Raw genomic sequence first — 13,223 nt, 5'->3', positions numbered from 1 at the left:
ATTTTTTCACGTGGCCCCCCCTTATAGCGGTCATTTTTTGGGATGACCCCCCCCCCAAAAAAAAAAAAATTGAACAAACAATATTTAGATTTCAACTTTTTTAATATTTCTCTATTATCCCCCTACTTCATGTTTTGTGAAAGGGAAGTCAATTTCGGATCTCCTAGTTATGGCTCGCCCTGAGCGTGTGGCATTTGGCCTCTCATTGGCATCTCCCTCATCTGAATTGATGAATGCCCACAGTTTTAATGTAAAACAGATCAAATGTATAGAAGCTAAGATGACGAAGGTCACGCAGGATATGGAAGCACTAGAAAATAAGAGCAATTATAACAGCATATTCAAGGGCATACTCAAACAGCACATCAACAAAAGGAGAGGGAAAAAAGAAAACCGCAGAAAGTCAAATGAAAGAAAAAGGAAGCGGACTGAAAACAACGTCCAACGAGTTTATGGAATCTGTGTTGGAAACCCGCTAGGAAATGATCTTCCACAATGCCTTGTGTACCCTCCTAGAACGGCCGTCCCGGAAGAGTGTATTAAAGTTGAGGATGTTGCCACGTCGTTATTTAGAAGAGATGGGCCATACATCGCACAGCTCTTGGAAGGGAATTATTTCACCAATGCTGCAAGAAGCAGAATCACCACCAACCTTGAGCAGGAAGTCAGAGATTATGTTTACACCTTCATGTACCCTGAAGAGTACACTCTGACGGAAAGCATTGCTGCTTCTTGCAGCATCGGTGAAAGAGACTCCCATAGCAGCACAAGCGGCGACGAAGAACTCGACGGCAGCGAAGATGAAGATGAGTGCCAGTGAAAGTTGCATTCGAAAATAACAGTGTTAAATACTTCTTTTCAGTAGCTACAAATGCTTTTTGTCGCCAAACGTTTTTTTAAAGCCAAAGGAAAGTTTGTAATAAATTTGTATCCTGCTTCTATGTTTATTCTATAGCAATTTTTTTGATATTCAAACATTATGCCATTTTAAAGTTTTACTAAAATATTTCACGTCACCCCCCCTTTTTCCCTTATTTTTTTGGGATGGCCCCCCCTCGAAAGCCATTTTTTTTCGCATGGCCCCCCCCAAATCCCACCAGGCCCCCCCCCCTACCTGATAAAAAATGAACGGTCCCTAATGTTCGACGGACCGACAAACATGAGGTGCTTTCTCTGCGGTTGCGTTTTCGCTGCAGAATCTGTCATCCTGTTCTCAAATGGTGTTTGTGCCCGGCTGTCTCTTACGTTAGAAAATGTTGAGTCCGTGCAACAGCCCCACCCCAACCCCCTAGGGTAAGTAAGTAAGTAAAATCTTTATTTAAGTGTCCATAGGTTTAGCCTAGATAGACTAATTGGGAACACTAGCTGACAACACTAATTGACATACGGTACTTAGGCCACTAGGGCCACAAGATGTATCTCTGTTGAGTCACAACTTTAGAAATGGCTCAGTTTTGGGGGCTCAATCTCAGGCAGATCAAGAAAACAATCTAGAACGGGAAGGGAAGAGTTTGTGTTTCTCGGGCTTTTATCGTTTTGCATGGTATATTTTCTGATTCTCTTTTAATTATGTTTTCGCTTTAAGGAAGGGATTGTTTACGTGACATCAGACTGGGCTAGGATATACTTCATGTCATTTTACATTGTCACGATGGTGAGTCATGACTGTTACAAACTCGTCCCTAGACCCGCGCCGGTCAGCTGTGACCAAACGCTCGACCCTCAGGAAAAAGGAAAAAAAAACGGCAACTAGAAAATTCTGGAACCGGAGTAGGAAAATCCTACTTCCTGTTTGAATGTGCGCACTCATGTTCAAGTTCAATTACGGTTTCTGAACATGCGTAGAGAGAGTAACCGCTGCGACTAATGCTGGCTCATGGTGCTAACCAAAAGGATCGTCATCTCTTATCTTGGAACGAGATTGCCGTAGACTTAGAACAGGCTCAAGAATTGCTTTTTCACCACTGGCCGCGCCCTGGGCGCAGATTTTGCGTCTATAACAAAAGGGTCGTCGAGGCGCTGGTTCTTTTATGGTTTTTTAGTTTACAATGTCGCACACGGCCAATCTAAAAGCTAAATCCGTGTGGTCTCTCTTTTTTTTTCCTTTTTTTTTCCACTAGGTTGTTATGACCATCATTGTAGCGTTTATTCTTGAAGCTTTTCTCTTCCGAATTGAATATCGTAAAGAACATCCTACTGACGAGAAGGGTAAGTGGACTTAGCTTAAGTAAGTTCAAACAATAACAAATCTCTAAAGTAAAATGAACGGTTGTTATCAAATCTGTTATTTACAACGACATGCGTGACCTGCCTTGGGTAGGTCCCGCCTCCAAAGCCAACAAAGTTGGGAAAAACGGAAAGAAAGAAAATTTTTGGCGGTCTTTTCTCTGATTATAGAGTAGGTCATTTCATCACACCATAAATGTAAGAGTAGAGGGTACTTGGGTAGTACTCGAGTGGCACATGCTGTGCCATATGTCATTTTGATGTTTATGTTGTTTTCTTTCTCAAACCTCTCTACCAATCACTCTGCCACACGTGAAATCGATAGGCTTCCAGCTACTTTGGATGTCCCACTTCTTTGACAAACTTGAAATCGATTGGCCGAGTAAGAAAGAAATCAACATCAATATGCCAGTAAGATTTGAAAAACATCGCGTGACATCAGAACGTTTTGTTTTCTTACAGAGGACATGAAAATAAAGAAAGAAATTACAGTTACCTATGAAGAACTCCTGGGCTTGGGCGAAGAGTTTGTGCACGACCTGCAGCCTAATCAGCCTGTAAGAATCTCCTCTGTAATTTTGCTTTTTTTTTTATGTAGAATACAAAATTTTAAACCTGTAGCTCATTAGATATAGGAAGCAATTCCTTTTAGGGAGACCTATATTACAAAAAGACTTTCTGTAGTGTTTTAGAAGAATTAAATAATGGAACTTAAAATCTGGACAAGTCCAACGTTTGCTCTTTTTCTCGCTGACCCAGCACGCTAGTTACACATCTTAGCTTCTTACATGAATTGCATCATTTTATTGCAGGTTAGGTATATAGGAAAACGTTCCAAAACAAAAATGGATTTGAGTATAAAAATGTACGCAGACGAAGTCAAGGTATGAGGTGGTTGTATTACTCGATAACTTCGTATTGATGGTTTTGTCTTTGGTTGCACTAATTCGTTGTTGCGGCCCTTTTTGTGGCAGAAATAATCTTTGTCTTGGTCCGTTCTGTCACTGAAATTTCATCAGTAATTAACTGACGAATATTTCTTTTTTCCTGTAGCAATGGATTCAAAATGAAAGGATTATCGACATGTCAGAAACTTATGCGCAGTTTGAAGTTATGGAAGATGTACCGCGTATGTCCCCCACGAACACACCCTCTTCACCAGACTCTTCAAACGTTTCACGCAATGGTCAAGTGACTGAAGAGCTTGAAATAAGAAAGTTAAACTCGTCGGTAGACGAGGACGACGAATTATGATAACAACTCACTTAGGTAGTGTGGCTTGAGAAAGCGAATGGTATCAAACGCGCGAGTTACCATGGTTACATACATTAGTATCATCAAAACTGGGAATTTCAAATTTCAATTCTTTCAGTTCGTTTCCGCTGCATTGTTTCATATTTTCCAATTTGAAAACGTTGCTGATCGCTAATATCTTACTGAGTGTTTTTATCGTCCCAGTTGTCATTTCAATCGCCAAGCGCCTTGTGATTTTTTTTATTGATTTTGTTGTGACGTGTTGATTCCGTCGTCTCGCAACGGTTCTGTTCTCGTAATGACTTTGTTTTAACACAACGATGAACTGCTTTTAGTGAACTACAGCTCAATGCATCCGTGGCTGTCGAAAGAATTTCAAAGAAAGTGATGTATGTGAGGCTTTTCTTTAAATTACGAAGGTTGCAGGGGAAGATTTTGAAGCATTTACTGAGCATGTGCCTTTAAAAGTACTTTAACAATTCATTTCACATGAGGCATTTCACGACAAGAAGGTCTGTAGTTTGTGGTTTAGTCAAGGAGCTAAATATTGCTTCTCTTGTGATGGAAAACTACTTGTTCGTCTGAACAAAAATGTTAATTAATATTTAGCTAGACTTGTATATTTGTTTTATTACAATAGTAGTATAAAACAGAGAGTTCTGCGACCAGCACACACGGACACAGTGACGTCACAATACCCCAGAGGTTGACGTCATCAAAAATGATGACATCATAATCTAAATATAGAATACAGAGAGTTCTGCGACCGGGAGGTTGACGTCATCATCATAATCTAAATATAGAATAGTGACATCATCGGGATGGAGGGGACGTCATCAAAAATGATGACATCATAATCTAAATATAGAATAGTGACATCATCGGGATGGAGGGGTGTAGGGTGTCATTGGAGGTGTTACGTCATAATCTGAAAATAGGTAGAATGATGTAATAGGATTATTTTTAGTAACAGAAGTCATGTGATTTTCTCATTATAAATAAGTTGGAATGTCTCATGTGATTTTGTCATTATAAAGAGGTGAAATTTTAGGAATATATTAGTAAGCTTAACATGGGTCTCACTCTCTCTGCTCGTCGAATACGATTTAACACGTACCGCTTACTGGCTAGAAAGCTGATCACTCCTATAAGTGAAATAGTTTTGCTGACAGAAGCCTCATTATGTGGTCTACCAGGTACCAAGCTTTCCAAGTTAAAGAACCTTCATTCTGAAGAACCCCTGTCCAATTCCGCCCATTATTGAGTGTAGAATAGGAAGAAGTACATTTTAGCAGGGTAATTTAGTAACAGAATAAAATATACTTTATTTCTATTACGTGTACTTAATTTTCCGACCTGGGAAATATTAATTACGTATAGGCGACAGGGAAATTGCTTTTCCGTGTTTGGACCGTCAATTTGTATTTTCACTTTAAATAGACGCTAAGCAGAAAAGAAATTTCCTTTGGACATGATTACTACCGGCTTTAGTGCCTTGGGCTAAAGTCTATATGAATCTTATACGCCTCAGTCATTATAAAAATCTATGATTGCGAATAAATCGATTTCTACTCGGTCTGTTAAGGTACTAGACAGAACAAAACAACTCTGTTTGTTCAAATACAATAGAGTTTTCCATTGCTTCTTTGTTATTGCAAAATAATCTCCTTGGGGTCATTAACGCTTAAAGTTATGCAAGCAGACAAGACCGAGAAAATGAACGAAATGTTTTTCAAAGACGTTTATTGCAATCAACTACTCTCTAACTATTTACAACTCTCAGAGCTCTCACTTGCCAAGTGATCATTACAAAGTTCTACAGTTTGTTCTTTTTATCCGGTCATGATCAAGTGAACTGAACCATACTTTGTACTCAGAAGCCTTTTCGATAATTCCGTTTACACTGGCTGCAAAGTTATTAGTCGTTTATTTCAATGAAACTTCTCAAACGTAAGAACGTGAGAAAAGTAAGGGGGATCTTTTTATTTCATTTCATATTTCTCTCTTGGTTAGTAAAGCTATATTGTTTAATCTTCTTCCTTTGATAGATTACCTTTTACGTGTAAGATTCGTTTTGCATTCGGCCTTTTCGGCTGCTTTTTCTTCTAAAAGTAATTAAATTAGCTCATACTTACGTGAATTGACCAAGAATAAAAAAAAAAGTTCATTTTATCATCATGCCTTGTCGAGTGCTTACCTGATTATCCATCAACTGAAGCATGAATCTATCCAATTTAAATGCAATTATAAACTCACGTTTCTGTTAATTCGGTTTTGCTCGGGGAGTCTTTGGTATGCGAACACACGGTAATCCAGTTTTTCATTTCCACTGTTTAACTTTTACATGTGATTACGTAGGTCCCAGGAGTAATCAACATCTAATCTCCCTTATATAACCAACACACTTTCTAGAGATAAGTAATGAGAACTGAAAGAAGTGATCTAAGTCTACAATGTAACGATTAATCGAGAGAAAGTAATGAAAGAAAAATTTGATTCTTACAAGAGTGGAATTTTACCTGATCATGATACTCACAGGCATCTTTTATTCGAATGATGCCAAAATCAAAGTTGAGAGGTTCTTTGCATTAATTCACATTCCGATAGATTCAATTCTTTTCAATGGCTAATTCCCTGGGGCGATGCGAACTTTATATCACTATCTAACACTTTTAATCAATATATAGAAAATCCAGCGGAGTCGACTGGGTGTAGCTGTTGTTTTGTTGCGTAAGATTACATCTGATTGTCACGTTTCCGTTCATTTGTTCCACCATAGTCCTTTAGAGCTCGAGAACATTGTTAACTACGTTTTGCTCTGGTATGCAGTAAATGTTGTCACAAATCATGTTGTAACGTGTTAACACTTGATTGGTTTACTTGAGGATATAATAATGCAAATGCTGAATTCGACTATAATTATACCTTTAGAAGTTGCGCCGCTTTCCTATTTGTGACTTTTTAGATGTTTGTGACATTTCCAATGACAGGCGGGGATGCTGAAGCACCGCACAAAATGCACTTTGTGTAAAGTAATAATACGTTTTCAAAGATAAGTTTCTCAGTCAAAACTTTTGAAAAGAATAACGTCATCGCTAAATAAAGCTCTTAAAGAGATGGTGCAATACCTGAAATTTTGGTGAATAATGCGAGCGTCTAAGAATAGAAATACAACTAATGACAGTTCAAACTGGTACGGTATCCCTCAATTCCTTTCCTCGGTGAAAGATGTTTGTAGTATAAATATCACGCTCAAATTGCAGTGATGGCAACCTTTCGTGAACAGATTGGTAATTCGCTGATCGTTACTGAGTTCCTACATTAAATCGTCGATGACTACCAAATTTCTGATGGAGGGATCAATCATAGATTCTAAGTCGCTAGGAACTCCTTCGACAAAGTTGATGTTTGGAGTAGTTGTCAACATACCCAACATATCATCGTAGGCGGGTTAGTAAATACCGTAGCACCAAATGACGTTTTCAGGAGCTCCGTCGATGAGATCCTTCCCCGATTCAAGTAAACGTTTTCCAAACTGACTTTTACCACAACAGGTTCGTCCTGCGACAATTGCCGGGAAGGGATGTTTAAGTCTTGGGTCCATACTTTTAAATAATTGATTGAACTGTATGCTTCAAATTTAGAGCCTATTCCCAAGCAGTCTTAGGTTCAGCCTCTTTCTCATAAACACGAACCATGTTGGTTGTTTGTAACTTAGCAAACTGTAGCCAATATTTTCGCTTAATGTCTGTCAATTCGTGTACTTGACTTAAATGGTTTGCTAATCGAACTAAAAATTTTGACCCACACCCTGGGATGGGGCAGTGCTTACATTTTCTATTCACCATGTTAATAGTGTGAAAGTTTGAACCTAATTGAACAAAACCGATTATAACACGGAATTTATAGGGCCAAACGGGCCACAGGGGCCAAAAGGGCCATTTTTTTTCCGAGCACGCGTGGAGATAGCACGTGGAGATGGTACGCGTGGAGATAGCGCGTGGGATCGCGAGAAGAAAGAACGCGCGTGTCATTCGAGAGATGTTTTTTCTTATCTAACGAAAAATTAATAGTAAAGATGATAGTTCAGTTAATAATTTCACGGTAAAGGAAATTTCAAATTTCTCAAGCATTTTCCAGAATACAAGATGTCTTTATCCATACTCATTCTGCTAGCTATTCTATGCGGTTCAAACGTTTGCTTCGAGAAGTAGATTATCGACTGTACAAGTGTTGGTATGTCATCGATACCAGATTCACAGACAAGGGTTGAGAACTACCCTTCGATTTTACTAGTAACGAGATAACAATTTATGTCACGTTAATATCTCTGCCTTGTTAGAACTATTACCACAACTCATTACTATAGATCTTCGAGCCAACGATCCAGTTTTGTGCAATGTGACATACAAAGTTTTTAAACCTCCAAGCCTATTATGATAATCGCCGATTGTAATTATAATACCCGGTTATAAAACCAGCACCAGCGATTACTACAGCCCTCTTCTCAGCAAAGTCGCCCACCCATCGCCATAACCATCCATCCCACTTATACTTCAAGCACTGGAAGAAATCTGCCGAATACTTCAAACCACAAACAGATCATGAAAATGGGAAATTATCATCACGCGACACCATACATTTACACACTAATTGGCACCCTGCTGTTTATACCAAAGTGTGTGATTTTACGTTGATCAAGCTAGCAACTCGTAAAATTGGACGAGCAGTTTTTGCTTGCGTTTGTGCTGTTGCTTACATACATACATACATACATACATACATACATACATACATACATACATACATACATACATACATACATACATACGTACGTACATACGTACGTACATACCTACGTACGTACGTACGTACGTATGTACGTACGTACCTACGTACGTACGTTTATTTGATAAGTTTACGTTTATTTGATAAGTAGGTTTAGAATAAGCAACTGTACAGTTGATGTGGACCTACTACTACTAAGTCTAAATAAGAGAAACAGAAACAGAAAAACAGCTTGCACCACTTGCGATCGAAAAAGATTGTCTCCCTGAAGCCATCTCTTCAAATTGCTGTCAGTAACGGAATCCAGGGTACGGGTCATAAGAATTTTAATAAAAACGCCTTTCGTATTCCTCGTTTGCATTGAAATAACTATAAAAAGCGTCAGATGGACCGGGTAAACAATGCTTTTGTCCCATGTTCTCGAGCTCTAAAGGACTATGGTGGAACAAATGAACGGAAACGTGACAATCAGATGTAATCTTACGCAATAAAACAACAGCTACACCCAGTCGACTCCGCTGGATTTTCTATATATTGATTAAAAGTGTTAGATAGTGATATAAAGTTCGCATCGCCCCAGGGAATTAGCCATTGAAAAGAATTGAATCTATCGGAATGTGAATTAATGCAAAGAACCTCTCAACTTTGATTTTGGCATCATTCGAATAAAAGATGCCTGTGAGTATCATGATCAGGTAAAATTCCGCTCTTGTAAGAATCAAATTTTTCTTTCATTACTTTCTCTCGATTAATCGTTACATTGTAGACTTAGATCACTTCTTTCAGTTCTCATTACTTATCTCTAGAAAGTGTGTTGGTTATATAAGGGAGATTAGATGTTGATTACTCCTGGGACCTACGTAATCACATGTAAAAGTTAAACAGTGGAAATGAAAAACTGGATTACCGTGTGTTCGCATACCAAAGACTCCCCGAGCAAAACCGAATTAACAGAAACGTGAGTTTATAATTGCATTTAAATTGGATAGATTCATGCTTCAGTTGATGGATAATCAGGTAAGCACTCGACAAGGCATGATGATAAAATGAACTTTTTTTTTTATTCTTGGTCAATTCACGTAAGTATGAGCTAATTTAATTACTTTTAGAAGAAAAAGCAGCCGAAAAGGCCGAATGCAAAACGAATCTTACACGTAAAAGGTAATCTATCAAAGGAAGAAGATTAAACAATATAGCTTTACTAACCAAGAGAGAAATATGAAATGAAATAAAAAGATCCCCCTTACTTTTCTCACGTTCTTACGTTTGAGAAGTTTCATTGAAATAAACGACTAATAACTTTGCAGCCAGTGTAAACGGAATTATCGAAAAGGCTTCTGAGTACAAAGTATGGTTCAGTTCACTTGATCATGACCGGATAAAAAGAACAAACTGTAGAACTTTGTAATGATCACTTGGCAAGTGAGAGCTCTGAGAGTTGTAAATAGTTAGAGAGTAGTTGATTGCAATAAACGTCTTTGAAAAACATTTCGTTCATTTTCTCGGTCTTGTCTGCTTGCATAACTTTAAGCGTTAATGACCCCAAGGAGATTATTTTGCAATAACAAAGAAGCAATGGAAAACTCTATTGTATTTGAACAAACAGAGTTGTTTTGTTCTGTCTAGTACCTTAACAGACCGAGTAGAAATCGATTTATTCGCAATCATAGATTTTTATAATGACTGAGGCGTATAAGATTCATATAGACTTTAGCCCAAGGCACTAAAGCCGGTAGTAATCATGTCCAAAGGAAATTTCTTTTCTGCTTAGCGTCTATTTAAAGTGAAAATACAAATTGACGGTCCAAACACGGAAAAGCAATTTCCCTGTCGCCTATACGTAATTAATATTTCCCAGGTCGGAAAATTAAGTACACGTAATAGAAATAAAGTATATTTTATTCTGTTACTAAATTACCCTGCTAAAATGTACTTCTTCCTATTCTACACTCAATAATGGGCGGAATTGGACAGGGGTTCTTCAGAATGAAGGTTCTTTAACTTGGAAAGCTTGGTACCTGGTAGACCACATAATGAGGCTTCTGTCAGCAAAACTATTTCACTTATAGGAGTGATCAGCTTTCTAGCCAGTAAGCGGTACGTGTTAAATCGTATTCGACGAGCAGAGAGAGTGAGACCCATGTTAAGCTTACTAATATATTCCTAAAATTTCACCTCTTTATAATGACAAAATCACATGAGACATTCCAACTTATTTATAATGAGAAAATCACATGACTTCTGTTACTAAAAATAATCCTATTACATCATTCTACCTATTTTCAGATTATGACGTAACACCTCCAATGACACCCTACACCCCTCCATCCCGATGATGTCACTATTCTATATTTAGATTATGATGTCATCATTTTTGATGACGTCCCCTCCATCCCGATGATGTCACTATTCTATATTTAGATTATGATGATGACGTCAACCTCCCGGTCGCAGAACTCTCTGTATTCAATATTTAGATTATGATGTCATCATTTTTGATGACGTCAACCTCTGGGGTATTGTGACGTCACTGTGTCCGTGTGTGCTGGTCGCAGAACTCTCTGTTGTATACTACTTACAATGTTTCCGAGTGAAACGACGATCAAAATGTGTTGGATAGTTAGCTTGGTTTTACTATTACTTTTTACTTTTACTTGTATTTATGGGTAACAAAATATCAGAGATGCCGCATTCGGTCATTCGATTTTCACGCCAAGAGGAAGATCTGTTTTAACCTGGGGAAAACAACTCTACCTATGTTTAACATATTATATAAACCAAGAGGTAGGATTTTTCAAATGAAAATTCTATTTTTTTTGTATAAAAATCTTTAGAGATATAATTAAGTTATGCGTTGCTAACACTAGCGACCTTACGAGGTAAGGGAAAGCCATAGTCATTTGTGCGATCAACATAACAACATGGTAGCAAATAAAATAACTAACACGACAAAGGTAAAAAATGACCTTTTTTGTCGTTATGTCCTTGTTGGACGTTCTGTCATTATATCATGAGAAATCTGACAAATATTGCACAATGTAGTATTCATTATTTTTTGGTGAAATCAAGGTATCAAATTTTACTGATTGCTAAATTTCAAAAATGGACAAAATTTTATTATCGAATATATTTTAAATGCACAATGTAATATAGGAACCAACTGATAAACGATCGAGATCAATTGTATAAAATATGAGTATTTTTCACAACACACGACAATAAATATATTTGTATCAACTTCCCAATCAGGGAAAATCATTTCTTTTGTGAGCAGTATGGAAATCAAAGTCATTGTATAATAAAGCGAAACCTTCGAGAACTTCTCCAACGTTGTACTAGTCGATTCGTATAGATTTTCTTAGGCCTGTTAATTATAAGTTACCTTAAAAAGATTTTAAGTAGCTTCAAAGCTCTTAGTTTCCTTTATGAGGCTAACTCTAGTTGAGAAACTGCTTTAGATACCTAACGGCTTGATAGAATTTGCCTTATTTTCTCTTCGGTATATCTCTAAAACCTTGAGGGTGCAGTAAAACTATCATTTTCACTGATGCTGTATCAGTATAATTCGTCTTTTGTATGTCTAAATGTACTTGGGCTATTTTTCTTCATAGTGTCCGACACTTTTACCCGAAATAAAACGTCCGAAATTTGTTGTAAGTAATGTATTTTCATAAATTGAACTAGAGGCCCTTTAAGCTGAAATTCAGGTCCAAGTGTGTATATGAGTAAAATGCGCATGGGAAAATCTCTGCTACGTAGTGCAAGGTATTCTGTAGTTTGACACCTGTTCTCAGTTTATACACTACGTATTATTATTATTATTATTATTATTACTATAACTATTACTATTACTATTACTATTACTGTTACTGTTACTGTTACTGTTACTGTTACTGTTACTGTTACTGTTACTGTTACTGTTACTGTTACTGTTACTGTTACTGTTACTGTTACTGTTACTGTTACTGTTACTGTTACTGTTACTGTTATCGTTATCATTATCGTTAAATAAAAAGCTGGTGGACACGAAGCAGATTGCGGCAGAAAAACATGTCTTAGCGGGGGACATAGTAAATGGTCTGAACCCAGGAGTATCAGTAGTTTGTCTTGTGTGATCTTCCGGGTGAGGGTAGTTCTTTAAAGAACTGTTGTTGGTGACTGACGTTTCGACAACCTGAGCGGAAGTCGCCTTCAGAGTCAAGTGAATAGTGTTGTTACAAGGCTGGTCCGTTGAAAGTGATTGGTCAGTTAAGCCGTGATGGTATTGGCTGAAAGACTCGTGTAAAGTCTGTTAGCAGTCATTGGTCGGTCGAAAGCGAATGGCTGAGGTGCAGGTGGGCTGGGCTGCCCTTTTGCGGAAAGATGTTGGTATTCAGTGTTCGGAGTCTCGAGGCTGTTGCGGACGGAACAAAAACGCTAAAGTTATGACTAATGATGAACTTGAAGAGAAATAGTTATGGGTTAAAGAGTATATACACCACGTTGGTTAAAGGATAAAGGACTGATTGCAACGAGTCGTGTTAGTGATATATGTCAATCAAGCAAGAACTGGGTTGAATGTAAAGATCGATCGGATGGTTTTGATGGGAATGCCGCAAACAGATTTCGAGTAGAAAGAAGCGTCAGACAAGGCAGCTGGTTCGAGAATTCTAACTTGTCAGTCGGGGAGGTGATTAAGTTTACCTACTACTCAGAGAAGAGAGAGGTAAAGTTGTACTGATCGAGGAGTAGAAACTCGGCAAAAGAAAATACCATCGGGGGCACGTTATGGAAGGATCCACAACAAAGAATCCCCAGAATGCTTTAATGTAACGGTTGAGGAGAGAACAGAGGCCACACCAATAAGCCACATTCAAGAACGGATCAAGCCAGGAACTACAGTATTCAGGGTTTGCTAGAAGGGCTTCGTAAACTCGAAAAATATGGCTACGAACATCGAACAGTGAATCAGTTGA

At 38.0% G+C, this 13,223-nt stretch overlaps 1 protein-coding gene across 1 annotated transcript in view; it reads left to right on the top strand.

Moving 5' to 3' along the window:
- Window positions 1-5,175, top strand: part of LOC145463035 (two pore channel protein 1-like) — a 25,066-nt gene extending 19,891 nt beyond the window's left edge. The window contains exons 25-29 of the mRNA XM_081446737.1: window positions 1,586-1,654; window positions 2,121-2,208; window positions 2,689-2,783; window positions 3,039-3,110; window positions 3,280-5,175. Coding sequence (XP_081302863.1) covers window positions 1,586-1,654; window positions 2,121-2,208; window positions 2,689-2,783; window positions 3,039-3,110; window positions 3,280-3,480 — 525 coding nt within the window. The 3' untranslated portion in view covers window positions 3,481-5,175. The remainder of the gene's footprint in view (window positions 1-1,585; window positions 1,655-2,120; window positions 2,209-2,688; window positions 2,784-3,038; window positions 3,111-3,279) is intronic.
- Window positions 5,176-13,223: the final 8,048 nt, after the last annotated feature.

This window comes from Orbicella franksi, chromosome 12 (assembly GCF_964199315.1).
Source record: "Orbicella franksi chromosome 12, jaOrbFran1.1, whole genome shotgun sequence".
Classification (NCBI taxonomy): Eukaryota; Metazoa; Cnidaria; class Anthozoa; order Scleractinia; family Merulinidae; genus Orbicella; species Orbicella franksi.
This window is presented reverse-complemented; position numbering and strand designations above follow the sequence as displayed.